At 54.6% G+C, this 27,408-nt stretch overlaps 3 protein-coding genes across 12 annotated transcripts; 2 read left to right on the forward strand and 1 right to left on the reverse strand.

The window, feature by feature from the left end:
• ATXN7L2 (ataxin 7 like 2) lies at positions 1,560 to 11,874 on the forward strand. 7 transcript variants are annotated; one of them, XM_018045864.1, is made up of 12 exons: positions 1,560 to 1,714; positions 3,606 to 3,671; positions 4,326 to 4,430; positions 4,848 to 5,058; positions 5,353 to 5,639; positions 6,273 to 6,355; positions 6,637 to 6,890; positions 7,709 to 7,907; positions 8,043 to 8,164; positions 8,643 to 9,438; positions 9,753 to 9,817; positions 10,447 to 10,992. In XM_018045864.1, exons 1-11 carry the CDS (start codon positions 1,588 to 1,590, stop codon positions 9,807 to 9,809), a joined length of 2,307 nt encoding a protein of 768 aa, XP_017901353.1. In that variant the 5' UTR covers positions 1,560 to 1,587; the 3' UTR covers positions 9,810 to 9,817; positions 10,447 to 10,992. The 7 variants fall into 7 exon arrangements, with proteins under 7 accessions (XP_017901353.1, XP_017901352.1, XP_017901350.1 ...); XM_018045863.1 differs by having other exon boundaries at positions 9,717 to 9,817; positions 10,447 to 10,591; XM_018045861.1 differs by lacking the exons at positions 9,753 to 9,817; positions 10,447 to 10,992 and adding an exon at positions 10,999 to 11,874 and having other exon boundaries at positions 5,449 to 5,639.
• Positions 11,918 to 23,522, forward strand: LOC102191753 (cytochrome b561 domain-containing protein 1). Of its 3 annotated transcripts, none has more exons than XM_005677949.3 (4): positions 11,918 to 12,161; positions 12,701 to 12,738; positions 13,309 to 13,808; positions 19,694 to 21,070. In XM_005677949.3, the coding sequence occupies exons 1-4, from the start codon at positions 12,014 to 12,016 to the stop codon at positions 19,701 to 19,703; spliced, it is 696 nt and encodes a 231-aa protein (XP_005678006.2). In that variant the 5' UTR covers positions 11,918 to 12,013; the 3' UTR covers positions 19,704 to 21,070. The 3 variants fall into 3 exon arrangements, with proteins under 3 accessions (XP_005678006.2, XP_005678007.2, XP_017901357.1); XM_018045868.1 differs by lacking the exon at positions 11,918 to 12,161 and adding an exon at positions 12,169 to 12,507 and having other exon boundaries at positions 19,694 to 23,522; XM_005677950.3 differs by lacking the exon at positions 19,694 to 21,070 and having other exon boundaries at positions 13,309 to 16,615.
• On the reverse strand, positions 21,354 to 26,841 carry AMIGO1 (adhesion molecule with Ig like domain 1). Of its 2 annotated transcripts, none has more exons than XM_005677953.3 (2): positions 26,538 to 26,841; positions 21,354 to 26,043 (listed from the first exon to the last, which is right to left on the reverse strand). In XM_005677953.3, the coding sequence occupies exon 2, from the start codon at positions 26,002 to 26,004 to the stop codon at positions 24,523 to 24,525; it is 1,482 nt and encodes a 493-aa protein (XP_005678010.1). In that variant the 5' UTR covers positions 26,005 to 26,043; positions 26,538 to 26,841; the 3' UTR covers positions 21,354 to 24,522. The 2 variants fall into 2 exon arrangements, with proteins under 2 accessions (XP_005678010.1, XP_017901356.1); XM_018045867.1 differs by having other exon boundaries at positions 21,354 to 26,069.

The following is a 27,408-nucleotide window of genomic DNA, read 5'->3' on the forward strand; positions in this document are numbered from 1 at the left end:
GCAGACCCCAGCCTGGTGACATCTCCTCAGTCCAAAGTAACTGAGACTCATTAATAAATTTAGAGCAAACTCAAAAGGCAGGAGATAGTGGCTTCCATAATGCTGTTTCCATATGCTCTCCTACCATTTGTGACCTAATCTAGCTTCCTGTCAGGAGTTGAGGGCCTTATGTGTTACCCTCTCAACCTTACAAACTTGCACCTCTATGCCCCTTCTGACAGATAGTCACAGGCTTCATTTATATTCCCTTGGAAAATACACTTGTGCACAATATTACACTCAATGTCACCAGGTTCACCAACCTCCTAGGAATCATCTATGGTTTTCAGGTTAAGAAGCTCTGCCATCAGAGATCATCCTTGAAGTACTTTAACATTCCTTGGGTGAAAGTGAGAAGATGCTCAGAGGTCTTGAAGTCAGACCTTGACTTATTTGCCTCCAGTTTGGTTTCCCCTGAGATGAAAGAATGAATACGGGGTGAGGTGTAAGGGAAAAGAGAATTAGTATCTCTTTTCCGATGTGATGGGGTAGGGGATAGGCTTTTGTCTGTTGAGTGTATGAAGGTGAGAAAGAATGTTATCAGCTGAGGAGAAAGATGTGGGTGATTAAGGTATCAATATTTTCTAGGCCTTAGCAAGGAAAATAACAGATCTGATGAGAAATCACCCTATGACGAAGCTCTGGTAGCAGCCCTGCCAGCACAGAAAATATTCGTTAGAAAAAGAAGCCAAAGTGATGGATGAAGTCCGGGTCCAACCAGGGTTTGGGAAGAGGCGATACAGGGTATCGATCATCGATCGCAGTTATCTGAAGAGGAGAGACGGATCAGCAGAGACGCTGCAAACACCAGCAGCCTCGGGGCTACCCCTGTTCCGGGGCTGGCTCTGGCTCACAGATAGCCTTCTGTCATCCTGACAGGTGATCTTGGTCAGCTCAGCTAGGTCCTACCAAATCCAGAAAACGCTACTCCAACCCTCTGCTCTGCATCAGGGCAGCGTGGGTTTCCCACAAAGGCACAACACCAGAGTTGAGGATCCTCCCCCACTCCAACCCCTGTGTCCTTCAGCACATCCTACAGACCCCCTCCCTTTGCCCTTCTGATTCACAGCGCCCACCTCCCTGCACCTACCCTATTCGATCTACAGGGAAGCGAAGTCGCTCGTGGCCGCCAGCCGGGGAAGGGGAGCCAGTCAGCTGGCGGAGGCACGGCTTAAAGGGGCATCTTGGGCGGAGAGGTTTGGAACTGGGGTCTGTGTGCAGCGAGTTTAAGAGAGGGGCTGGTAGCAGAAAGAATGTGTTCACAAGGGTTAGTAGAGGAGGTCCTGAGGCTTTGGTCTCTTTCTACCCCCGCAATCATGCATTTTGGAGGGGCTCTCGCGGCAAGTTCAGTAGGCAACAGCACCACCTAGCTGACTACATTTCCCAGAAGGCTATGTGGGCGAGACTCTGAGAGCCAGACGAACAGTGATGCACTTGCGCAAGAGAGCTGGAAAGGTGGGAGGGAGAGGGGAGGCGTGCCCGCGGCGGGGATGAGGGGAGGGGGCCGCGCGGCGGCGGCGCCGGGGCGGGCGCGCGTCCGCGGCGGTGATGGCGGTGCGTGAACGCGCGGCGGCAGCAATGGCCGCTCTGGAGCGGCGGGTGCCGAGTCTCGATGACTTCGCGGGACAGAGCTGGAGCTCGTGGGTGGAGCGGGCCGATCTGCCCGCAGCCGACGGTGAGTGAAGCTCCCCTAGAGTCTGAAGACCCCATCCCTGTCTCCCCTCCCCCCCTTCGGGCCCCCGCCAGCAGAGGGGAGCTGCCGACGGGAGCCGCCGTCCGGCTCCCCGGCCCCCCAAACAAAGGACCCGCCGGGTCCTAGTGCCCGCCTTCTCCACCACCTTCGCGCCTCCGGGTCCTAGCGCCGGCTCTCCGCCAGCAGCCCACCCTGCCCACCTCTGTCTCTGCCGTCGCCCAATACCTGCCCCTACATCTGCTTTCCTTTATGTTTCTTCTTGCCTGCTGTCCTCCAGCTTCCGCCCCTCCTGCACCTGCCTCGGGCTTTCCCCATCCGCAACAGTCCTCTCCACGTGTTTCCCACGCACCCCACTTCTGTGCCCCCCTCCCAACCCCCCTTGTTCCATCGCCTTCTGCCCCACACCTTCTGCTCCTTTTCGGCTTTGCCTGTCGACTGCAGTGCCACTGGACCCCCGCCTCCTCCGCATTAGTTCATCGGTCCATCCATCTATCCATCCTCCCTTCCTCCCTCCTTCTGTCCATCCATCCATGCCTCCAACCCCCCGTCCTTTCCCGGGCCTCTTGCCTTACCTCCCGGGCTCTCTCCCCTGACACCCACCTTCTCTAGGCCCCTGAGTGCTTTTGGTGGAGCGGGCTGACAGCCCCTTTCCTGATCTTTGTCTCCTGGGCCCCAGGGGGCATCTGGCCTCGTGGCCTTTGGGGTGACAGCAGGCATCACGCCCCTGAAGAAGTTTGCAAGTGAGAAGAGGTGGAGGAGGAGACCACATGGAGCCGTCTCTGATGACACTTGTTCTCCTCTGAGACATCCAACTCCCAGCTCAGTTCTGTCCATCACTGCATTTTAACGGACTTCAGAGTGGGGGCTGCCCCTTGTCTCTTGCATACCTAACCCACCCCCCCCTCCACATCTGGAGATTATATAAGACTGTCAGTATTCTCATTCTAGAAAGGCGCAAGTCTGTTAGTAGGTGTCAGAAGCAGACCTAAGTGGGAGCCTCAGGCCACCCTAGAACTGCCCCATGCTGGGTGGGCAAGGATGGGGCCATTGTCAGGGTCTGGGTGCATTGAGAACCGGAAATGGAATCAGACGGGTTTGGTGACTCAGAATTGATTTTTTTTTTCCAAGGGACAGGGAGGGGGCGTAGAGGAGGGAGGGGAGAGCAGTAAGGTAGGGGGATGGGGAAAGAGCTGCTTTGCATAGCTAAGATGTTTTTGTCATCAACCCAGAAACTGAGGTACAAGGGCAACCCTTGCCCAAACCCCCTTAAGAGGAAGAGGGTTTGCGTAGCTGACCAAGGGGACTTTGAAGATGCTGAAGGGCCCCAAGATAGCAGTTTCTCTGCTCTACGGCCATCCTGTCAGTGCAGGACCTGAGCAACTGGGTGTAACTTTCACAATGCCATGGCAACCCAAGTGAAACAAAATTGAGGTTGGGGACCTGGGAGAGTATCTGTTTGGGATACCACAGAAAAGCAGGAAGAACACATCTGAGAAATCTCAAGAAGGGCCTCAGGGATCTGAAGGAAAATAAGTGAAGGACTGTTCCCCATTTACATGGGGAAGCAGGCCCAGAAAAGAGACAAGTACCCACAGTCACCCAACTAGTCAGCGATGGCATCCTGAACTGCACCTTGGAGTAAAGGAGCCATACGAAAGGATCCTCCTGATGAAGCCAGCTTATTCCAGAGGTAGCAGGTGAAGAAAGAATGACCACTTGAGAAAGATCCACTGAGTGGTTCTCTGGGTGGTCCTGAGCACCAGGTGCTTGTCAAGAGGCAGAGGCTTCCTCCTGCTTGGCCACAGCACCTGGTCGGGTTGGAGATGGGCGTCTGGGATGGGAGTGGTCCTTCTGAGCTGTGTTTCTCCTTCAGGGACTGAGTTGGAGGAGAGTAACAAAAACCCGAAGAAGTTGGATGCCATGACCCTCATTAAAGAAGGTGGGAGTCAGCACACATTAGGGCTGGGGCCCAGGGCAGACAGGACCACCTTTCCTTCTTCCACCACCACCCAGGAGGTGGCTGCAGCTGGTGAAGCAGCCAGTCTGGCCATTCTCACTTTGATAGGTCTGAGTCAGCCTCTTCCTCTGGTTCCTGTGACTTACTGAGGGAGATCCTAATCATTGGTGTTTGGTGCTCTCACCTGAAAACCTCGGAGAAGGCAATGGCACCCCATTCCATGGGGAAAATCCCATGGACGGAGGAGCCTAGTGGGCTGCAGTCCATGGGGTTCCTAAGAGTCGGACACGATTGAGTGACTTCACTTTCACTTTTCACTTCCATGCATTGGAGAAGGAAATGGCAACCCACTCCAGTGTTCTTGCCTGGAGAATCCCAGGGACAGGGGAGCCTGGTGGGCTGCCGTCTACGGGGTCGCAGAGTCGGACACAAGTGAAGCGACTTAGCAGCAGCAGCACCTGAAAGCCTGCATTCTTAGGGATTGGTTAGATTGAACTCTGGAAGCATCCATCATAAAGCCTGTTATATCAGCTGGGAGGGGAAGTGTCATCTGAGTGGTGGGTGGGTCTGTTCTCTGATCTTACCGGGAAACCCTGGTATCCCCAGCCCCAGTGATAAGGGCTTCTGTCGTTGCAGACATGTCCATCTTCGGGCACTGCCCTGCCCATGACGACTTCTATTTGGTTGTATGTAACCATTGCAGCCAAGTGGTGAAGCCTCAAGCTTTCCAGAAGCACTGCGGTGAGGGGAGCCCTAGGGAGGAGATAGAGGGAACAGGGGAAGGTGGAACTTGGAACTCGGAGGACAGGGCTAGTTGGGAGGTCACGTGGGTAATGGAGGGAGGCTTTGTGAATAGGAAGGTGGGGTGGGGTGGAGCTTCAGACATTGTGGTTGGTTGGGATTATTGTTTAAGCAAACTTCTAGCATCTGGTGGAGTAAAGTTTCTAGCATCTGGGAAGAGCTAAGAGGTTCAGGAAGCAGAGTCCTAGAATTTTCAGTCTTGAAGGTGCAGATTCAAAGGGGAAGGAGGCAAATCTAAAACCTAACATTCGGAAACTGCAGATTCTCTATCATAAATCTGTGAGCAGGGTTAGGAGGATGGGGCAGGAGGCAGTTAACAGCACTCACCTCGATTGCTCTCTCCACCTCCTGCCACAGAAAGAAGACATGGGCCCCTCAGCAAGCTCTACACCCGGGCCCCACCTCCACCTCCAGCCCCTGCCAGCTCTCAGAAATGCCATGTAGTGAATGGGCAGGGCCCTGCTTGTAGGGCCCCAGGTTCTACCAAAACCTCCTCCAGGGAGAAGGGCCAGGGGTCTCGCAGCCGTGGCCACCAGCCTCCTGAGAAGACCCAGAAGGACAACCTCTGGTAAGGAAAGGCTGGAGACTCCCTGAAGCAAGCCCTGACCACACAGCCCAAGGAGGGGTTGACACAAGTGGAAGCAGCCATGGGGCGATGGGCACTGCTCGTGGTGGGAGGGAGCCAGCTCTCTCTGCAGCTCCCTTCCCCTTGCTCCAGGGAACATGGGATTCCTTTGTCTTGAGTTCTGCACCCCTGCAGGAGCCCACCCAAATTCTGGGAAAGGAGATGGTCCTGGGCTAGAATCCGGGGCCCAGACCCAGCCTCCCTACCTCCCAGCCCACACCATCTCTCCACGTATAGCCTTTTCGTGCCTGTGGTGAATCTGGAGAAGATGTCCAGTCTTCCGAAGCCCGATGGACATGGAATCAGGGTGGCCCCGCCCTCTGCTTTCCTCAGCCAGCCAGGTGGCCTCACCAAGGACTCCCCTGGAAAAAATCCCATGGCATCCCCTTCTAAAGAACTTCCTGGCAGAGAGAGCATCGAGATAGCCCCCAGCGAGGGCCCCAGTCACCGGACTGAAGGCAGCCCTTCTGAAAAGGAGCCTGGTGGGGCCAAGCTGCCCCCTAAAACCCACCGGAAGATGGCTCGTGAGTAGTCATGGTCTTGAGGGTCAGGAAAGTAGAGTGGGGACTCCTTTGGACAGCTTTGTCCTTGGGTCTGATGGAGAGGGGGTCAGTGGAGAGGGGGCTTGGCCATCACAGATTGCTGGGGTACAGCGACCCCTGGTCATCCCTTGACGTGGGCACTCACTTGACCTGCTTGCTCTCTTGGAAGATTCTCTTCAGTCCAGCTGTCTTGATTAAGGCTATGGGAGTCTGTGCCCAAGTAGGTGAAGGTACTGTTCCTCACACTGGGCTATGGACCTTTATCTTTTTTCTCACCTAGATCCAGGGCACCAGAAACCTCCCATAGCTGGTTTCCCTGGCATTCCAGATGCCTGTGGCTGCTCCTCTTTCTTGGTATATGTTGCTCTTTTAGGGGCTTGGAGGCCCCCAAAGGATTCTTGGGCTGGTAATGGGGACGGGATGGTTCTTACACCCAGCAGAGAGCTGCTGATGCCCAGAGGAGTTTGTCTGGAAGGCTACAGCCGCAGACTTGAGAGCCAGAGGCTTTCCTGCTTAGGCCCAGCTCTTCCCAGGCCTTTGGCATGGAGATGCCAGACCTTCCCCTGGGCCTCCTCTAAGTGGCTGTGGGGTTCATGGGACCTGCTTTCCCCACAGGGAAGGAGTGCGACCTCAACAGGCAGTGTGGGGTAATAAATCCAGAGACCAAAAAGATCTGTACCCGCCTTCTCACTTGCAAGGTAAGCTCTACTCCCTCTGCCTGGTGAGGGAGAACGCGGGCCCTGGGAAGGGAGAGGAAGTGCGATCTTATCCAAGGTCCAACTCAAGGGATAGGGATTAAGCCCAGACCAGGGATGGGGAGAAGGGGCTGCCCCAGTGGGCCCAAGGTAAGGACAGCAGGCAGGGGGGTGGCTCCCAGATCCCCCCCAGTCTCTCTGCTTGCCTAAGCCGGAGCACACTGCTGCCCCTTCCCTTGCTCAGCTCACACCCCCTCCCCACCCTCCACCCTGCTGCGTCCTAGATCCACTCGGTACACCAGCGCCGGGAGGTCCAGGGCCGAGCCAAGGACTTTGACGTGCTGGTGGCGGAGTTGAAGGCCAACTCCCGCAAAGGGGAGTCTCCCAAGGAGAAGAGCCCAGGGCGCAAGGAGGCAGCTCTAGAGCGCCCCTCCCAGGAGCCCCCCGCCTCAGTCCAACTTGTGGCAGCAGCGGCTGCTCCCAGCGGCGCCTTCTCTGCTCGTGCCAAGCCGACCTACCCCTACTGTGCACTGCCCAGGTAGGTCCCGGAGCCAGCACCCATCTGACCTGGGGACGCTTGGCCCCAAACCGTCAGGGACCCCTGGAGACAGGCCCGGGGGTGTCCTGGAAGATGCTGCTCACTCCACCCTGACGTGGTGGGGGGAGCCCTGGCAGTGGTGGGGAAGCAGGTGATTCCCCCACTGCTATCCTGGCAACTGCAATGCCCCTGCCTCTCCGTAGCGATCCAACACCCAGGATAAAAACACTCTCCCAGCTGCTCCCACCAGGCGAAAAGTCACTGGGGAGCCAGAAGGGTCAGGGTCCTGGGTGAGGCAGTTCTTCTGTGTATTTATTCACTGGCCCCTTCGTGTGCAGAGGCTGCGCTGGACCTGGGGGAGAGCCTGCCTTGCCGAAGGAGACACACACCCATCTCTGCCTGTAACACGAGGGGCAGACACCAAACACAGGCTCAGCTCACAGACAGGCTCACAGGAATATGTGATGCAAGAAAGGGGTTGAGAAAATTGACTGGGTTGACCCGAGCTGAGTGCAGTTACACTCAGAAGATTTTCTGGAGGAGGCGAATCTGGAGCAGATTTTCCCCCTCAGGAGGCAGGGCCTGGGAAGTGAAGGGGCAGGGCAGAGAATCCCTTGGGAGCTGTGGCCCCTGATCTTTCCGGCTCTTAACTCTGTGAGCTCTGTTGTCCCCTCCCTCCCTGGCCCCCTTCCTCTTTGTCTGATGGCCCACAGGGTGTCTGCCCTGGCTTTTTGAGCTTGGTGGGTTCAGGTACAACCCACCCCCGCCCCCGCCCCACTTCCGTCACGTTGCCCTCACATCCCCTTTGGCCCTTCCAGGTCCCGGGCTTCCTCTGAGAGTGAGCTGGATGATGAAGGCCCTTGTGGTGGTGATGGGGATCCAGGCCTGTTCCCCTTCCCCCTGCCCCGGGGTGGGGCCCAGGCCTCCAGCGAGGAGAGTGAGGAGGAAGGGACATCTGATGAACTCCACCTCCCCACTGACTGCCATTATGCAAACCGGCCCCCTCGGCCGCAGGCGGTAAGGACCCAGGGGGGTGGGGGTGAGGGGGCAGCCCTCCTGGCCCAGAGTGTGGGAAGGAGGTCCAATTCTGTGTGAAGGTACTCTCCCTGTATTTCAGGCACCGGTAACCATGTACCTTCCTTCTGCCTCCAGTTCTGCACCTTTGGGAGCCGGCTGGTGAGTCCAGGATGCTACGTGTTTAGCCGCCGGCTGGACCGGTTCTGCTCGGCCCTGAGCTCCATGCTGGAACGGCACCTCAGCTCCCACATGTGGAAGTGAGTCTCTCGGCCCCAGAACTTCCCTCCCTGGGTCCCAGGCACTCATGGGCTTCAGAAGCCCTGATTCTTCACACACCTAGAGACGTGGCTTGGCTATTGGCCAGGAAACCCCCAAGTAGGATGAAGGGCAAGTGGGGAAACTTGGCAGCCTAGAGCTAGGCTAAGATCGGGCATGAATGGGTCGTCTAGGGGTGGATCTTAACTCTTACCTGTCACTTCCAGTACCTTTTAGGTAAGTAGGGATAGGGGATGGCTAACCTGAGATTTACAGTGAGATTCTTAAAGCATCTATATATTAGTTCCATCTCTGTCCCTGGGCCTTCTTCGTGTTCCTCAGTTCCAGCGTCTCCCAGCAGATGGCAGCACTGCCAGGGTTTCTGGGCCATTTCTCCGTGGGGCGGAAAGGCTGTTGTATATTGGTGGGGATGCCCTCTGGTTTGCTTGACATCACAGTGGGGCTCTCTTTTTGCCGCAGGAAGATCCCACCGGCGGCTGAGCCTCCATCCCACCTTGTCAGCTCCCTCCCATCTGCTCCCCTGAGTCCATCCCCTATGGGCAGCAGCCCTCGCCTTCCAGGCCCACCCCCCAGACCCGCCTGCCCCGCCTCTACGCCCCCCACCAAGGACAGCCTTGTCCCCAGCTACCCTGCAGGTTCCCCCAACGTGGCAGCTGCCTGTAGTCAGGCGGAGTGCACGGGCGGGAGCCAGGCCATCACCTCACCACTGCCTGCCAACACGCCGTCCCCATCCTTCAGCAAGCTCCCACCTTCCAAGGCCAGCAAGTCGTCCAAAGGCAAGGACAGGCTTGAGGTGGAGGCTCCTTCTCGAAAGCGAAAGTTATCACCTGGCCCCACCACTTTCAAACGGACTTGCATCCTGGAGCCCACTGGAAAAGGCAAGCCCTCTGGATGCCGGGGCCTCACAGCCAAGACTAAACCTGCTCTGGGCCTGGGGCTTAATGGGACGGTGGGGCCAAGAGTGAAGAGGGCAGGGCCTCTGGATTGTCGGGGTTCCCCTCATCAGCCCCCCACGCCAGTCAAGGCCTCTCAGCTGGACAGCCAGGGGGCGGCTGGACACGCGGCCAAGGCCCTGCCAACCAGCTGCCTCTCTGAGGAGGAGGTAGCCAAGAAGCGGAAAAACCTGGCCACTTACTGCCGGCCAGTGAAGGCCAAGCACTGCCAGGCCGGTGCCCCTGCCGACGCGGCCTGCTCTGTGCGCCGCAAGAAGCCAGGTCCGGCCCTGGCCTTTGAGGAGAAGTGTTCTACACTGCAGGTACCAGCCCGGCTCCCTGAAGAGCGGGGGCAGGGAAGGGTCAGGATGGATGAGGTTGGCATGCCCAGCAGGAACCTGACAGAAAGAGGTGCCTAAGTAAAACATTTGTGCAGGGAGGGGAAGACTGGGGAAGTTGAGAGTTCCTGGCCATCTTCTCTAGGGAGAGGTGACCCCAGCTCTGGCTTGGTGGGCCTTCCCCTGTCCCCAGCCCTCTCTCTTGGGCTAAGGAGATGTTGCCTCTGCCTCTCCCCCTTCCCCCACTTTTGTTTTAATTAAAGGGCCACTTTCTGAATTGGCTGTGGCCCTCACTCCAGGAACTGGAGCCACCTCTGTTCCCTGAAGGAAAGGAAGTTGGACTCCATGAGCTCTGATAAGAAAGGTTTGGGCAGTGGGGTTGAGCTGGGGTCCCAGAGCTGTGGCCTAACACGCTGGGCACAGGGTGGGTGGGCTGGTCTTGTTTGTTGGTTTTGTGTCCGGGCATTAGGCCCTGAAAGGGCAGGGACACCACCCAAGATCCCCATATGCATGACTGCCCACCTTGCATATGTATCCACTGCCAGGTTTTCAGGTGTCAGGCAAACTCTTCAGGGTTTCCAGTAAAGCCAGCAGCCAGATTTATTTGCCTCTTTTGATGGGAGCCCTGGAGTAGCATTCTCTGAGCTATACATACGATCTTAGCCAGGAGGGATGAGTTGGGTGGGAAGGGGGGACGCCCTCCTGGTTTAGGCACTGACCAGATGCATCCCAACACATTTGGCACCCATATGAGAGTAATAATAAGTTGACAGTTGCCCAGGGTTTGAGTGTGTTTGTGTCCCCCGCTTGCATGGGTGATCTCCAGACTGCCTCTGCTGGGCAGGCATTTATCCTCCCCCGTGCCTAGCTTTACTCAACAGACCAGTAGGAGGACATGGAACCTTAGCTTTTATGGCCCACATAGTTCACTAGATAGAAGGACAGGTAGACCCCCTAGCCTGATCCTGTCTCTTGCCTCTTGTCTTCCTGCAGTCAAAAGCCCATTAACGAGAAAGTGCCTGCCCACTGCAATGGAGCCGCCAGCACCTCCTCCCCTCCAGATCCGGGCCCCAGGCTGCTGCCGCTTTTTATAACTTTATATTATTTTTTTTAAGAAAAAAAAAAAAAAAACCTCTTTAAAATACCTCAAGACTGTCTTCCTGTTCTGTTGCTGCTAAGAAAATATAAAAACAGAAACATAGGAAGGAAAGAAGTGTAATAAAATGAGTGTCCTTACTGTCCCCAGCTACACCCCGGGAGGCTGACCTGTTAGGCAGCCAGCCTCCAGCTCCTATCACTTGCCTGCAAAAGAATCTCTTATGCTCATATGCTTTTGTACTTTTAGTCTCTGGAAATGGCTAGGGGTTGTGTCACTGGGGGAGTATTAGGATGAGGAGGCATGTGGCTCCTAGTGAGCAAGGGGACTACTGTCATATTGGGGAAGGAAACTTGATGGGGAGGGGAGCCACACCCCTGGGTCTACTCTTGGATCTTCGCCTTGAAGGTCTAGGAGAATCAGCCTGTGGCCCTATTCTGGTCTTCCAGCAACCTGGTGCCTGCATCCTGTCTGAATTACTGCCTCAGTTTCTTCAGCTCCTCCTGCCTCCTACTAGTAGCCTCATTTTCTCAACCACTGGAGCTGAAGTGGAGTTGGTAATTGCTCTCAGGATGTTCCTGATTCCTGTGGGACTGCCTGTTTTGGTCTCTCGCCCCATGGCCTGTGGGTTTACCCTTAAGGAAGGGGTACAGCCTCTCCCAGGTAGGCCTCCTTAAGTGGAAGCACACCTTTTCTGGAGGCAGAAAGGGAAAAGGTAAGACCACTTACAGAATTCCCCTTGGTGTGGGAGGCAGCCAGTGTGTGGGAGGTTCTAGTCCCTCAGGATCACCTGGCTCCCCAGGGCTGAGCAGATGGTGTGCAGGCGGCAAGGGCTGGGAGTGCCCTAGATTTTCCATTTGTCTCACTGGGGACAACAGCTACTGTGCAGATTGGGGGCACGACTGTTGGGTGTCCCTCTTTTGGTCCTCAAACCCTAATTCACGAGGCACGGGGCACTAGTTTTTAGCTTTATCCGTTCGTTTTCAGTCTCCTTGCTTGTAGGCAGAAGGGACTCTAACTCCCTTAACAAGACGGAAGGAGGGGTGGTGGGAGAGAGTAGGCAATCAGGAAAATCCAGTATTTTTGGAAAACTGCTCAAAACTGGTTTCACACTCTTGGTTCTGTGTACCAGATTTGTGACTTGGGTGAAATCAGTTGTCATGAAAGTAATTTTCACAGGCTATTTGAGACATAAGCCCCATAAGCCCGTGTAGACATAAAGATACCAATGAGGTTGGCTGAAGAAACAAGGTCGGCCCGGAGCTGTCCACTCGCTTCCTGCCCTCGGGGCTCTCCAGGACCGAGGCTCTTTCCCCGACTCTGCAGAGGGCGCTGTGGGCGAGCCGCCGCATTGCCGGCGGCGTCCCGGGGAGGAGCCTCTCCCGCATCCGCGGCCGCCTCCGCGATCGCAAACCCGGAAGACTTGCCCTGGCAGCTGGGAGTGTGCGGCTGCCGGGCGCCGCCATGCAGTCTCTGGAGGTAGGTCTGGTTCTCGCTCCGCCGAGGGAGCCGAGACTGACCCGCTGGCTGCGGAGAGGCAGTGGGATCTTGGCGCATCTGGTCGCCGTGGGCTTCACCATCTTCCTGACTGTGCTGTCCCGGCCAGGAACCAGTGAGTGTGCAGGGAGGGGCGGAGCCAGGAAAGGGGGCGGAGCCGAAATGTTTGAGGGGCTGCGCTTGGATTGTTAAGAGGCGTGGAGTGGGGACTCACAGTGGATGGGCGACTGTCGAGGGGTGGTAAGGGCGTGGTGGGGCGTGGTCCTGGGGGTGGGTCTTGGAAGGGTGGGGCTCTGGGTGCTGGGAGGAGAGGAGAAGCCTGAAGCGAACTAACTGAACTCGCTAGTTCGTCACCAGCAGAGCCCCTGATGGATGCAACAAGTAAAGGAGGGAGGCCCAGGTCTATTTTAGGACTGGGCTTGTAGCTGCGAAGTGCTGAATGGGGAATCCAGGCCAAACTGGTATGTTTGCCCTCTTGGTTGCTCAGCCTAAGGCCGTTTGGCTGCACCACTTTGTCTGGAGGTCCTGATTACTGATTAGGGTTGAAGACACTACACTGACCTTTCCCCTCCAGCCAGATTCTTTGGGCTCCAGCCAGCCACAGGGGCAGAACCAATAGTGCCCCGCCGTCAGTCTGTTCTCTTTGATTCTTAGGTCTTTTCTCCTGGCACCCTGTATTCATGGCCTTGGCGGTGAGTTTGGGTGATTGGTTTGGATATGCCCCTAAGGAAGCATCTAGCCTTTAGAAGGCTTAACCTTTCTTTGGCTCAGAGAGGTGGGGGGAAATACCCAGGGCCCTGTCTTTCCTTGCAACCACTGAGATCAGGAAACATGGAGGGCTGGGCTATAGGTAATCAGGTGGTATAATGGGGTGGGAGGACATGGAAGATACCATTATTTTCTCCACTCTGGGCCTGAAAAGAGGAAGTGGAAGGGGCGTTATCCAGTTGCTCCCCACCCCGAGAGTTCAGGAGAAGGTTTAAATTTTGCTGTTCCCATTGGTCAAGAAATGAGAGTCCTTGCTGTTGAGGATGTGGGGCGGGTGGTAGGGCATGGATGTCAACCTGAATGATGACACTTCCACTCAAGCGAGGATTCCCAATTCTGCCCACAAATGCCTACCTGTGAGGCAGGTGGTTCTGGTGGGAGTTTTTTTTAGCCCCAACCCTCTGTCTTCCTTGTTTGGAAGTATGAGGGCACCTCCCCTTTTGCAGGCCTCTGAGCTGGGCCTGAGGCTCACTGGCCCTCTCCTGTGTTCACAGTTCTGCCTCTGCATGGCTGAGGCCATCCTGCTCTTCTCGCCCGAGCACTCCCTGTTCTTCTTCTGCTCCCGAAAGGCCCGGATCCGACTCCACTGGGCAGGGCAGACCCTAGCCATCCTCTGTGCAGCCCTGGGCTTGGGCTTCATCATCTCCAGCAGGACCCGCAGTGAGCTGCCCCACCTGGCGTCCTGGCACAGCTGGGTAGGGGCTCTGACGTTGCTGGCCACTATCGGCCAGGCACTGTGTGGACTTTGCCTCCTGTGTCCCCGGGCAGCCAGGGTCTCGAGGGTGGCTCGTCTCAAGCTCTATCATCTGACATGTGGACTGGTGGTCTACCTGATGGCTACAGTAACAGTGCTTCTGGGCATGCACTCTGTGTGGTTCCAGGCTCAGATCAAAGGTGCAGCCTGGTACCTGTGCCTGGTGCTGCCCCTCTATCCAGCCCTGGTAATAATGCATCAGATCTCCAGCTCCTACTTGCCAAGGAAGAAAATGGAAATGTGAGTTCCTCCAAACTCTGAATCGAAATGGGACACTTGACTTGGACTTCACTGGCTCCTTTAGTGACCTTCAGGGATCCACTTCAGAAGGGGTAGGGTTTTCGTATGTCTTAGCTGGGGTGGAGGCTGCAGAAATCCAAGCTGCCATTGCTGACAGATGACTCAGTGGGCCAGAACGGGGAAGTGGATGGGGCACAAGTGACAGGTGATTGAGAGCTTGATCCTGAAGCCTCCACTCTTGATGGGAGGGAAGTGTTGGGTGGTGCTGGCAGTCATTTCTTGCTTGCATGCCTAATGAAAAATTGGATTCTTGTAACTTATGAGTGGCAGCAGCTCTTTGGGTCACTTTGAGAAATCAGTGTAGTGGAGAGAGCCAATGTACTTTTTTTATGGGTATGGTCCTTATAGGCTCTGTTGTGCAACCTTATGTGAGTCCAGTGTCTCAGGGACTCAGTTTCCTCATCTGTGTAATGGGTGATTGTTTCTAAACAATCTCTCCTAGCATTCATTGTCTGTCAAGTTGATGTCACAGAGCATCTTCCCAGCTCTGAACCATGGCTGGACCACTCATCAGACTCAGGGTGTAATTCTTACATTCATTGTCTCCTTACCCCTCTAGAGGGACCAATGTAGTCTCCTGGCTTTCCAAGAACCTGTGCTGATTTGGCCCCTGCACCAGGGGACAAAGCATCAGGGGCTGTGGAGAGAAGGGGCCCAGGGAAAGTCTCCAGAATACCAAGACAGTAAGGGCACTAAAGCCACCTTAAACTTTTGGAGGAGCAGAAAGGCATTGGCTTAACCAGGCCTTGGCTCCTGGCTGGGTGTCTAAGCCCAGCTAAGAACTTCCTTCAGCTAATCTTGGGATCTGGGCTTGGGACTGCAAGACGTCCATTCTCAAGTGGCAGAGCAGTCCTGAGCATCTCGTGTTTTGCCCTTCTTAGGGCTTGGGTCCTTGCCTTAGCACATAGCTTCCTGGAGCTATTCCAAAGCTTTTAGAACAAAGTAAGAGCCAAGGAAATGGGGCAGGGCACTTCTGATCTAGAGAAAACAGTCTCCCTGGTTCTCCTTCTCTCCTCATCAGCTAAGTTTCCCTTCAGTGTCATCTCTTGCCAGCTCTTTGGCCCAAGAGGTGGCTGAATTTGGTGCCAGCTGGCAAATGAGGGCTGGGCTTTCTTCCCTGCAGAGACCCCTCTCGTTCCAGACTGAAAGTAGTTCCTCAGACTGCCCTCATCCCTCGTTGGTGACAGCTGGATGTTACATTGGTTAACTGTGGTCTGGCTCATTCAGGGAGTTGGGACCTCCATTGTGGTGGTTGGTGGTGGTTTAGTTGCTAAGTTGTGTCTGACTCTTGCGATCCCATGGACTGTATGCTGCCAGGCTCCTCTGTCCATTGGATTGGGACCTCCATAGATCATGGCAAAAACTGAGAATGGCCGAGCCTGGAAAGCAGCATTGAGGCAGGTAGAGAGAGCTCAGTGGGGACTCTGGGAGACCTGTGGAGTAGGACCTAGAATTTGAGGTCCCAGGAGCAGGGGGAGGTGTTCCCAGATAGCAATAGTTTGTCTATCCCAGGCCTTTAGAAGATTCCAGACCTCCTCCCTGGGTGACTCAGCAGCAGGGAGGTCGGTATGATTCGACAGGACAGGCATGAGAATGGCAGGGGCAGAAGGGTCCTCAGAGCAGACTGTGCTGGGTCAGATGGCATCTCCTAGAAGCACCCCAGACCCTGAGCATCTCAAGGGGACCCCTGCTGGTTACTCCTGTCTCTTTCATTGCCCTTTTCCCGCTTTCCAGCTCTCCACTATGGTTGACCTTGGGAGAGATGGCTACTGGGGCTGCATGGAGGAGATTGTCACCTCGGGTCATTCTGGCCAGGGAGTCCCTCTCTGCTGGCCTGTACAGTCAGTGCTGGGGGTCTCGTTCTGTCTCCAGCAGGGTAGGAAGGCCGGGTGAGCTTGCTCGGGGAGCCAAGCAGGCAACACCAGAGAGCCCGAGCCTGCCTGAGGTGTTGCCTCCTCCCAGGTGGTGCGGGGGATGGTGGGCGGGCAGGCGGGCTGACAGCCGGCAGTTTGCGTGGGCAGTGCCAGCTGATGTCTATTCCCAGCCCTGAGAGGAAGGGGGAAGTCATTTATATTCTGCAGGAGGAAGGGGTCCCAGCTGTCACTTCTCTGACCGGTAGGCCCCAGCTGGGGGTGGGCAGGGGCACAGGGCAGAGACGGGGGCACAGGTGGTCTCCGCTTGCTTAGCCAGTCTGATTGCAGTATTGGGAGGAGGTCACCAGGAGGAGTCCTTCTTCCCAGCTGGCCAGATTGTGGAGGGACTTCCCTCCCCTCTGCTCCTTGCTCCTTCCATCACCACCTGCCCTCCCATCCCAGGGCAGCAGCTGGACAGCCATTAGACCTCAGTGCCAGGGCACTCTTCCTCCAGCTGGTATCTCAGTAGCTGGTGGCTGCATATGCCTCCTGCTTGTGTTTCCTCCCCCTGCACCCTCTGTCCCCCCGCCACCATCCAGTGTCTCCCCATCTGGGGTATTATCTGGGCTCCTCAGAAATGAAGCAGAAGTCTTGAAGGAGAAACAAACGGCTGCCCTTTTGCCCTTGTCTGACTAAGCAAAGCTGCTAGTAGCCAGCCTCTTTTGCCTTTAAAAATAAAAGCCAGGGTGCTCGAGACTTTTTTAAATTTCCGTGTCATTTGCACAAATTTGCATATCAGGCTCACTGAGTCCTGATTCCAAATATGATTACATTCAAACTCAACCTTGAGGACATTAGAAATATAGATGGTTTTTGTATCCAAATCCAGAATGGTAATAAGATTACCATTCTGGATTCAGATGCCACACCCAAGCCCCCATCTTTCCCTTGGCCACCCTTCCCCTCCATACTCCACTCCCCCACCCCCACTGGGGGTGGTGTTGAATGGCAGGAGCTCTGTGTGGGGAAGTCTCCCAGCCTCACCTTCTGGGCTTTTCAGCTGCATTAACGGTATCTCTTGCCAGCCTGTGCCACCTCCTGGCCCCACCCTCTCACAGGGCAGACTACCCCTCCCCACTCTGTGACACTAGCCTGTCCTCCCCCCCGACCCCCACCACACCAGGCACGGCTGCCATGGGTCTTGCTTTTAAAACCTCACTGTCACTGATCCGGGCATTCTCCCAGAGCCAGCTGGCTACTATGCCAAGGCCTGCTCAGAGTTAATAATAATCATTAGCTGAACAGGGCTGGGGCCTTTCAGCTCCAGATCTCCAAGCACTTGCAGACTGAGTCAGCCAGCCCTCACCTTCCCCCTCTTCCTGGGCTGCAGAGGGAGGAGGGGTCAGAAGCCTTACCTCCCAGCCATGCTTTGAGCCTGCCTTCCTCCTGGAAGCATCCCTGGGCATCGTCTGAGTAAACCAGTCAGGTCTTTTCACCTGACAAAAGGACACAGTGCATGCTTCGCTGACTCTGGGAGTGGCATTGATGGTCATTAGCCTTGAATCTCTAGTACTCCTGCCTAGCCTTCTGTTGACCTGTCTCAGCCTCCAGAGGACACCTCTGACTCCCTCAGCATTTCTGAGGACTCTCTGCAGGCTTAGGGAGCAGGGAGGCTCCTGGTTTAGTGCTCGCGCTGCCCCTGCCTTGGTTGGCATAAAAAGCCTATGTATCATGAAGTGAAAAGCACATCGATCCGGGAGCTAGGAACCTTGCAGTCTGGGTTTACCCAGCCCCTGACACTGGTGTGGCCACAGGCAAATCACTTACCACATGACCTGTCTCACAGGGATGTTGTGAACGCTAGATGACAGAATGCATTGTAACAGGCATTGGGATGTTCAAAGTAGTAAACACATGTAAACAGGCGGCTTATGATGTTCCTGTCCTTATCTCTTCTCAGCCTGGCTTGGGTTTTATACTTCTTTTAGGGAGATAATAAATAGTTATGGATAATGATGCTTAGGGGATCCAAGTCTCAGAGAGGTTGTGTTGCTGGCCACCATCAGAGAACACAGACATTTCCTCCTGGATGCAAGGTCAGGAGTGCTATGGAAGCTATGACTCTAGTGAAGCTTGTCCTAAGTTGCTGCCAGCTGATGTGTTCAAGTCATGGGGCTGATTGCAGATCTGGAGTCATTCCAGTTATGCCCCAGGTCCAGCCTGGAGCTCCTGGTTGCAAGTCTACCTAAGTTTCTCCTGGCTGATCCTGCTCTTCCCAGGGAAAGGTGGAGCAGACAGGCCAGGAAGGGAGGAGCAGCAGCGGACCCACACTGCCACACCAGCTCTCTGGTTTCCCCCGGAGCCACAGGCTGCCTCAGGCCCTCACCCAGGGTGGAGGTGGGAAGCTGCGAGGCACAGCCCCTGGCTTGTTCACAGCTTTGTTTCTCCTTCCTTGTTTCAGGCTCTTGGAGTAGGATCACTGTCCTTTCCTCCTCAAAGGACATTATTGGAATTAACACACACACAAGCACATGCACCATGAAAGCAGTTATGTTTAACTTGAGGATATTTTCCATTCCATTGGTTTGAGAACAGTCAGCAGTCTTCCTAGAGTGGACCCAGAGAGGCAGGCACCATAGTAGCATGGAAAGTGAAAGTGAAGTCGCTCAGTTGTGTCTGACTCTTTGCGACCCTATGGACTGTAGCCTACCAGGCTCCTCTGTCCATGGGATTTTCCAGGCAATAGTACTGGAGTGGATTGCCAGTAGCATGGAGGCTTCAGTATTTTTTAATCTTGGGTGTTTTTCCTCCCCTATCCTGGGATCCAGGAATGAAACACTGATCAGGCATTGTGGTCACGGCCTCAACAACTGTCACCAGTGTAGACACAGGGAAGACACAACTGAAAGGCAGGACAGTGCCCCAGAACTGCTCCGGAGGGTGATTTAACGTAGATGGTCTCCAGCTCAGCTTAAAGCAGGCAGATTCCTTCCAGTAAGACAGCCTTCTCCCTACCCACCCACTCACCCAGAAGCCTTGACTAACTCACCAGTGTGCAGGGAATAAGTCCCAGTTTTAAACCTACCTGCTTCTATCAGAGTTTCCTAGATTTTGTAAAACCTCTTTTGAAAGCATTTTAAGTAGCTACTTCAGGTGATTCTATCCTCTGGTATCAGAGGATTCAACTCTGTCTCACTGAGTATTCATGAGGCCCCCCGGCACCCTTGTCTTTCAGGCAGATCCCCCTTTATCTCTCAGTGCTTTCTAAGGATTCCCAGGACTGGGCTAGACTTTTCTGCTGAGGTCCACACCTAAAGCAAACTATGGCCAAGGGAAGGAGCAGTGGGAGGTGAAGGAAAAGCAGGATGAAGTTCTATCCAGCTGCGGCGCTCCGTGTGTGTTTGCAGACACATATGCATACAAGCCTCCAACTCTGGGGTCAGTGACTCTTACTTTAAGTATGCTAGTGCTGTAGGGCACCTAGAAGTCCTTGCAGGGTCCTATCTGTGTCCTAAAGGTTGGTTCTCTCCACACCCGCTGTGATTCTGGGACTGTAACCAGGCTGATGTCAACTGGAAGGCCTCAGAGCAGGTCTAAGTATCTTCACCACTTGATGTTTTCCACACAACAGGCTATATGCCTGATGATGGGGCCTGATGTGGCAGCTGCTTTAGCTTTCCTCTCTCAGCCCTGGGGAGAGGAAGCATCCAGCGTAGGCTCCCTGTAGCCAGACCAAACAAGCTGACCATACCACTGAATGGTCCTGAGTCTTTTCTGCAGTGTGGGTGGGGCAAGTGAAGCTCCTCCAGTGATTGCTTCAGGGACAAGATAAGGGGTCCAAGAGTTACAACTGCAGAAAGGGAAGGAGTTGAGAGATCAGATGGGAGAGACACCAGGCTGGGCAATCCACCGAACTCTCATTTTCTGTTCTAAAAGATAACCATCGAATTTACCTTTTCTATTCTCCCGCAGTGCCACCTAAGAGGAGCTAGGGGAAGAGCCGCAAGACATGACAGACCATCTTGGCCAGAATTTATGGAACTTCTTGGGGACTGGCAGGGGGATGGGGAGGGTTGAAGAGATGTAGCCTTGGGATGATGGAGAAAGGAGTATCAAAACTCCCTAGGCGCAGAGACAGGGCTTGACACAGGCCAAAACAGAGGGGAGAATTTTCAGTGGTCTTCTTCCCGAGACCTGTTCTCTTTACCAGCTCGTCCTCTTGGCTAAACTCAGCCATAGCAAAAACTGCTTTGAAAAAATTTAAAAAATACCAAATATGTGTAGACTTGGGGTGGGGGGGCGGGCAGCCTGGCGTCAACATCTGTCATTTCATCGACTGCCAGGGTTGATATGTCCTGTGTGACTGGCTGTGAGGTGTCTCCATCCCTCACTCTTTAGTTGTTCCCTCATGAAAAGAAAAAGTCAACTTTCCAGACAGAAGAGGACCACCTTTCAGTCAAGATTTTAGCAGTTGTAATAAATGAGGTAATTATTCAAGTTCTGATTCTTTATTTTTTTCAGCTGCACTGCACGGCTTGCGGGATCTTAGTTTCCCACCCAGGGACTGAACCCAGGCAGGCCCTGGGCAGTGAAAATGCCAAGTCCTAACCACTGGACAGCCAAGGAATTCCCCCAATTTTGATTCTTTTCATTTCTTTTTTTGTTATACCATTTCCCCTCCCTTTGGGGAATCTACCATGACAGTCCCCTTCCAGAAGTACCAAGAGAGTAGCCAAAGAAACTGCCTATTCTTAGTTCAGTAGAATCTGGGCCAATTTCTGATAGGCTGTCTTCCGTACCAAGAAAGCGGGGACTGCATTTCTCTGTTCAGTGCAATGCTAGGACACATTACATTGTCAATGAATACCACCTGCCCATTAGATTAATATACTCTAAGCCAAACTAAGATGGTTACCACTCACAACACGAACATATATTGGTAATAATCAAAATACTGTGGACCCAAGCTGCTCACCATCATTTCTTTTAACCCAGTTCAAATATTTTCCACGGTACAGTTTGTAGGCTTGATCCAGACTTTCAAGAGGGCTCTTCAGGGAGACAACCCTCCTCCCCAGGGATCCAGAAAGCCTTCATTATCTACAGGCTCTAGCCCCAAGTCATGGAATTTCTAGACTCCTGCTAACGTGTCAATGACATTTCTTTTGAGAACATTGGGTTGGCAAATTTGTCCGCAGGCCAAAACCAACTTGCTGCCTGGTTTTTTGTGGTATGTGAGCCAGTAAGAGTTTTTGCATTTATATATGGTTGGAAAAAACTCTCAAATACGTGTTACAATGATATGAAAATCACATTTCAATGTCCATAAATAAAGTTTACTGGAACAGAGCCGCCGTCTGTCTGTGCACTTTCTATACCTTTCTGCCACAACGGCATCACTGAGGAGCTGTAACAGAGGCTATACGGGCTGCAAAGTCTAACATGTTTCCTGTCTGGCCCCTCACAGAAAAGGCTGGCTGACCCCTGGTCTATCTTCACGCCTCGATGTGGACTCTACCCATGCTCTCACAACAGCATTTAACTACTCTTCCCCTAGACAGGTTGCACCCTTCTGAGGTGCTGTGAACCCTCCCCACAGGCTGAAAAGATAAACCAGTCACAGACTACGCCAGAACAGAGACTCAAGCCAGGTTTTAATGATCATTGTCTAGTTTTCAGAGCCCAGAGGCTCCAAGGTTTGCCAGCCTGGGAGCACACAAGTGGAAGGACTAGGATCTTGGACATGGGGAGGCCTGCTCACTTCGCCAGCAGGGCTACAAGGAAGTACAGAGGTAAGGACACATGGAGAACTGGAATCAGTCGCCTTCACTCTCCCCAGCTGGGGTCTCCCCACTCCTGGCTCCCTCTTAGGAGCCTCATAAATACAGGGAAAGAAAGAAGATCACAATCACACAGACAGATTGCACAGCCCTGACATCCTCTTGTCTCCAGGGACTCCTGCTTCCTGGGAGACATGTCTGGCTGACTGATGGGGGTGGGGGTGATCGCTCGACCTTGTCTTATAACCAGACCTGGCAGTTTCCTACATAGGGTTCCAGTGAGCTTACATCTGCTGAGTACCCAATCCCTCAAGTAGAAAGCTACCTTTGGGTTCTAGTCACTGAAACCATGGGAAGAGGCCAATCAGTTCAGTCTCTTGGTGGGGAAGCCAGGAACACCTACCAGGCTCTCAAACTGGTAGGTCCTGGCTAACCTAGTGGATACAGTGGGGAGACTAAGAGCCTCATGCCCTAAACTGGGTAGGACTTAGGAGGAAAACGGCCTTCCTAGTCCTTGGGAACTCAGGATGTCCAGAGGACCTACTTCATCTGACATCCACTTGAAAGATTTTCAGAGCCCTAGATGATGGGAGGGGAAGATGCTGCCTGGAGGTGAGATTTTCTCTGATAAGTCTGAGGAGGGGATCCTGGTTCCTATAGCTTCAGTGTCAGAATCTTTAGAAGTCTCTGGAATATGACCACACAATTTTTCCCTCCTGCGTCTAGCTTACTAGGGCAGTTAACATAGGAAGAGCAACTTACAGCTGCTTGGTCCCCTGCCAGTGTTCTTCTGGATCTGTCACTGACCTAGTTTTACATTTATTTCTGACATACCATTACTCTAAGGAAGGTTTCTGAGGAGTCTGAAGAGCCAGCTTGCTCCTCATCAACCCTTCTCTCAAGGTCTTCAACCTGCAGCTCTCCTAACTCTGGGCTTTACAGAGTGCCACAGAGATGTGGGGTGAAGATTTAGGCAATTCAGAAATCGAAAGTACAAAAGTTTGTATCTGCAGAGCCTGGCATGGTCACAGTCTCCTACAGGGCAAGAAAATCATGTGCATGAAGTGCACGTAAGTAGAAACCACTCCGGAAGTGGACATTAGTGGGGACTGAAGAATCATCCTGATGGAAGTCAAGGTGCTGGGGTGCATGCAGACCTATAAGCATGCATCCTTATGAGCATGCAAGTACTTGAGGGAAACGCTGCACCTCTCTCGACAAAGCTAGGTTACTAATAAAGGATGGACAGCGGTCTGGACATCCCAGCAACAGACAAGGGGAAGATGTTGAGTTCCAGTCCCCACCTCGGATCTTAACAGGCAGTGGGAGTTAGGACCTCCTAGCAAGCAGCCTTCACCCACAGGTAAATGACACTTCTTGGAACCTAAATAGCAGATTGGAAAACTGGAAGAGCTGGAGAACTTCCAAGGACAGGGGACTTGGTGGGAGAGAGGGGACAGACTGAAAAGACCAACGTCGGAGAACATTTTTACCTTTGCCCTTCATGTCCCCTTGCCAAAGCTCAGAGCCACCAACCCCCAGGGCCTGCAGTAGAGTCAAAGGAAGTGGCCACCTCTATGCTCAAAGTATTCCGCCACTTTGATGGAATGGAATGTTGGGCCTGTTCTTAAGTTCCTCTGGTCTGACAACTGTGCACACCTCTGGCTGAGAGGGTCTCCTGAAAGTTTAGTGCCACTGACTGTCTCTGTTACAAGACTGTATGGAACCTTGCGGAGAGGGAAGAACTCTAAGTCACCCTCCGAACCGCCATTCCTCTGTGGCAGGGACCACTTGATTCCAGCCCCGCAGATGAATCCCATGCTCCAGCTCTGCAGCAGGGGTGAGATCTCTAAGAGAGAAGCAAGGCGGCTTTGTCAGCACAAAGGAGATGTCTGCCTGGTCCCCTCCACCCCTGAGCCCAAGCTAAGCCAGCTGGGGCCAGACTTCTTGGACTCCTTCTTTTGCAGAGCAGCATATTAGGGAACACTCAGAATTCTACCTGAGCCTATCAGGAGAGCAAATGAAGGGATGGCATACACAGAAAATCAGGTAGAGTCCGCTGGATGCTACGTAACAGTGGCTGGTTTACTGTCCACCTCCTCGTGCAGAGAGGCCCTCATCCCATGTCTGTGGCAGGCATCCACAGACACTCTGCTTCCAGCACCCCACACCCTGACCCGGCACATGGGTGCTGGGAATCAGATGCTAACCAAGAGTTTCACCAACTGATTCCAATCTGGAGTTTATCCCCCATCTACAGGTTTTGTGCTGGCATCTATACTGTCACAGGGACCCCTTGGTTCAATGCTGTACCCCTCTGCGCCATTGGTCACAGGACAAGACAGATACAGCATCTCACATTGTTGCCATATCTGACAGGCAACAGGCCAAGCTCCTGCAAAGACCCATGCACCCAGTGCTTCTCTGGAAAGAGGAAGGTGTTCCTGGGAAGTCTTACAACAGCTTTGGGGAATGTTATTGAGGTCCCAGCCTTTTCCTGACTTCTTTTCCCAAAGGTTTCCCATCTCCCCAGCTGTGACGCGTGGCTTCCTGGCCAAGGAGGACAATCTAGCTCTTCCCTAATGTGGCTCCTGTGGAAGCTCCCCCCGGTACACACAACAGCACAGGTGTGGGTGGGCAGAGAAAGGAAAAAAGTGACTTTTTCCCAAATGATTTTCTCTGAAGGAGCTAGGGATGACTTCAAGAAAGTTTAGGGGATCTGCTCTTTCACCCCTTTCCTCATTCCCACCAGCAGACACCCTCTTCTTCCACCACCTTGAGAACTGTCAGGGCTCTGGGAAGGGGTGTCGTATTTGCCTGAGGATTAGTATATCCACGTTTGAAAATCATGGCAGCCACACCCTGCTTGGGGTCTTGCCTGCTGTTGTACCTGTGGCCAATTCCCTTGAGTTCGAGGGGAACCCACTCCCTTGGGCAGCTAGCCCTCTCTTCCACCCCCTCACATCCTTCACGGGCGCATTACCTCTCCTGGGGCAGAATCTCCCCACCAACCCATTCTGCTCACACCACAATGGGCGTATCAGAGAAGACCGAGCTGACCGATTCCGGATCCGACATCCTCCGCTGGCCCTTGCCTGTCGCCTCAGGCACTGGCAGGGTGTTGCCCGGCTTGAGCTTGCCGTTTTGACCCTGCGCAGGTCCAGCAGGTTCCAGGAAGGCCACCCGCCGGTCAAAACCATCATCCTTGTCCCCGCCAGCCATAGGGTCGTGGTTGGGTGTGGTACTAAGCATGGAAGAACTGAGGCTGTCTGCCTGATGGCTGGAAGGTTTCTCAACACCCCGGCACCAGCAACGGCACGGGGTGAGGTACAGGTATATGAGGACCAGGACTACACTGAGGATACAGCCCACAAGAGTGGTATAGGCTGTGTTGAGGGTGTCGTGGTGTCCGTGCAAGGTGAAATTGTACACTTTCAACTCCACAGACAGGGTCTCATTGAAAGCCTCCCCCATGGCATAGCAGGTATACACACCCCCATGCTCAATCTGCACCCGGTGGAAATGAAGACTGCCATCTTTGTACACGGTCACCGTGCTGTTGGCCACCTCATCCAGCACTCGCTCATTGCTGGGTGTCACCCACACCTTGGTCATCCCCTGCAGCTTGGTGTCACACTTGATGGTCAAGGAGTCACCCAGGTGGGCCTCCCAGGCATGCTCCTTGTACTCGCTGCAATTGAGGAAACTCAGGTTGAAGACATTGTGCAGTTTCTTGGAGCTCATGCAGTACAGGTCCTCCTGAAAGTCCATCACAGAGCTCAGCTGCCGATACTGCCAGTGGGAAAAGAGCTGGTAGAGCTCGCAGTCGCAGTGCAGGGGGTTGTTGTGTAGGTACAGCCCATTCTTGATCCAGGCGGGCAGCTTCTGCAGGTCAGGCAATGGTAAGTTCTTCAGCTTGTTGGAGGAAAGGTCCAGGAGCGTTAGTTTGGGGAGCTTGGCTCCTTCCTTGACCAGTTCCAGAGGGAAGCGGGAGATCTGGTTCTGACTCAAGTAGAGTTTCTGCAGCTGGGTCATGTCGTCGAAGGCGCAGCGGTCCACTGCCATAATGTGGTTATTGTAGAGCAGCAGCACCTCCAGGACCTGCAGTTCGCTGAACAGGAACTCATCCAGCGTCCGCAGCTGGTTGGAGGAGAGGTCCAGGTAGCGCAGGTTGGGAACCGGGGAAAAGGCCTCAGAGGAGATGAAATTCAGGTGGTTGTGGCTCAGCAGCAGGGAGTGCAGGTGGGTCAGGCGCGTGGGGGTCCACTCGGCCCGCAGACGGCTCAGGTTGTTGTGGCTGAGGTCCAGGAGGGCCGTGTAGCTGGGCAGGGAGTGGGGCACGTTGGGCAGCTGCTGCTTGGAGCAGCTGAGGATGTTGCTGGCGCACAGGCAGGCGGCAGGACAGCTCGCCACTGGCCGGCCAGCTCTGGCCACCTCAAAGACGAGCAGGAGCAGGGACAGCAGCAGGAGCCAGGGGCCTCGCAGGTCTCCTTGGGGTTGCATAGTGTCACTGCGGAGGGCGAGGAAGGCCGCAAGGAAGACCTGGTAGGAAATCACCCGGGCATGTTCTGGTGGGGTAAGGAAGGGTCACTTTCACTACAGGCTTAAGAGAGAGTATAGGTTTGTGGTCACCAGGATCTCTGGAGGGAAGGACCCAGTCTCCCTCCTTCTGCTCTCCTCCCCCCTACCCACCCCTCACCACCCCTCGTAGGGCTAGAAGAGAAAGGAAGCGACGCTGAGTTGTTCCCAGGTACCTTGGGGGCTCAAAATACTGGGACCGAGGAGGAGGTGAGCACAAGGGCCTACCAGGCTGGGGTAACAGGAGTGGAAGCCCGGGATCTCCCGGGATGTCAGGGGCTGCTGGGGTCACAGGGGTTGCAAGGCCCAGGTCTGGAGGCGGAGTCAGCAGAGCCTTTGGGGAGGAGCTGAAGGAAGGTCGACCCCGCACAGGCTGGGCAGGGGGAGTCCTAACCTGGCTGAAGGGGCCTGTTGAGGGGGCCTCCCCACCGCTACCCCGGGACCTCTGATCACTGCACCTGCTCGGCGAGGACGTGTCTCAGCCCATGGCGGGTCCGGGAGCTCCGTCGCGGCCTCCCCCAGCAGCGCCTCACCGGCTGGCCTGCCGCGGCGCCCGCCTTACGCAGGGGCCCGCTCCCGGTCACATCGCCTCCCAGGGACGCGCCGGGCTCCGCTCCGCTCCCCCAGCGCGGCGCCGTCGGAGCCCCCAGATCAAGGCCGCCGTCTCCGGATCCGCGGGGCAGGCGCGCAGCGGTGCGGGGAGCTGGAGACGCAGCGATCAGAACGCAGGGAGCGGCGTGGGGGCAGCGAGCACCGCGCGCGCGCCCGTCGCAACCGCCGAGCTCCGGGGCGCGTGCGCGCGGCGGGGGCGGGGCGCACGTGCGTGTGTTTGTGTCGGAGCTGGATGGGCGGCCGCGCGCTGCTCGTTCAGTCTTAGAACAGGTGCCGACCTGGAGAAGGAAACTGTCTGGCCCCTTAGTTTTCCTGTTACTTCTTCCACCTTTTTCCATCCTCTTCATCCCCCCAACCCCCACCCTTCTACTTACCAAACCGCTCTCACGAAAAGTAGGTCTAACTGAAGTGAATTCGCTGCAGTTGACTCCAGGACGAGACGCGTCACATGTCTTCTAATATTACAAATTAGAAAAATCTGGCTCAGCTCCCAGCTGTCAATGTTGGCAGGAAATTCATTAGTCACGTTCCCCAGGTACTCCCTCCACTCTCGCTAGGGTTGTGAAGTTCCAGTGTTGTAGTCACGCGTTCCAGGAAACAAACTCACTCAGAAGGACAATGCAGATAGTGGAGTGCAGTTTATTACACCAATGGGCCCAAGGCAGAGTCTCCTCTTAGCTAAGGACCCCGACCAGCATTTGTGAAAATCTTTTATAC

This window comes from Capra hircus, chromosome 3 (genome assembly GCF_001704415.2).
Source record: "Capra hircus breed San Clemente chromosome 3, ASM170441v1, whole genome shotgun sequence".
Lineage (NCBI taxonomy): Eukaryota > Metazoa > Chordata > Mammalia > Artiodactyla > Bovidae > Capra > Capra hircus.

Bases quoted from the DNA above. Each gene is read 5' to 3' on its own strand.
- ATXN7L2 (XM_018045860.1), top strand. From the start codon at position 1,588: ATGGCGGTGCGTGAACGCGCGGCGGCAGCAATGGCCGCTCTGGAGCGG. The intron at 1,715-3,605 runs GTGAGTGAAGCT...TTTCTCCTTCAG, and splicing joins CGATCTGCCCGCAGCCGACG to GGACTGAGTTGGAGGAGAGT. The intron at 3,672-4,325 runs GTGGGAGTCAGC...CTGTCGTTGCAG, and splicing joins CATGACCCTCATTAAAGAAG to ACATGTCCATCTTCGGGCAC.
- LOC102191753 (XM_005677949.3), top strand. From the start codon at position 12,014: ATGCAGTCTCTGGAGGTAGGTCTGGTTCTCGCTCCGCCGAGGGAGCCG. The intron at 12,162-12,700 runs GTGAGTGTGCAG...TTTGATTCTTAG, and splicing joins GCTGTCCCGGCCAGGAACCA to GTCTTTTCTCCTGGCACCCT. The intron at 12,739-13,308 runs GTGAGTTTGGGT...CTGTGTTCACAG, and splicing joins CTGTATTCATGGCCTTGGCG to TTCTGCCTCTGCATGGCTGA.
- AMIGO1 (XM_005677953.3), bottom strand. From the start codon at position 26,004: ATGCAACCCCAAGGAGACCTGCGAGGCCCCTGGCTCCTGCTGCTGTCC.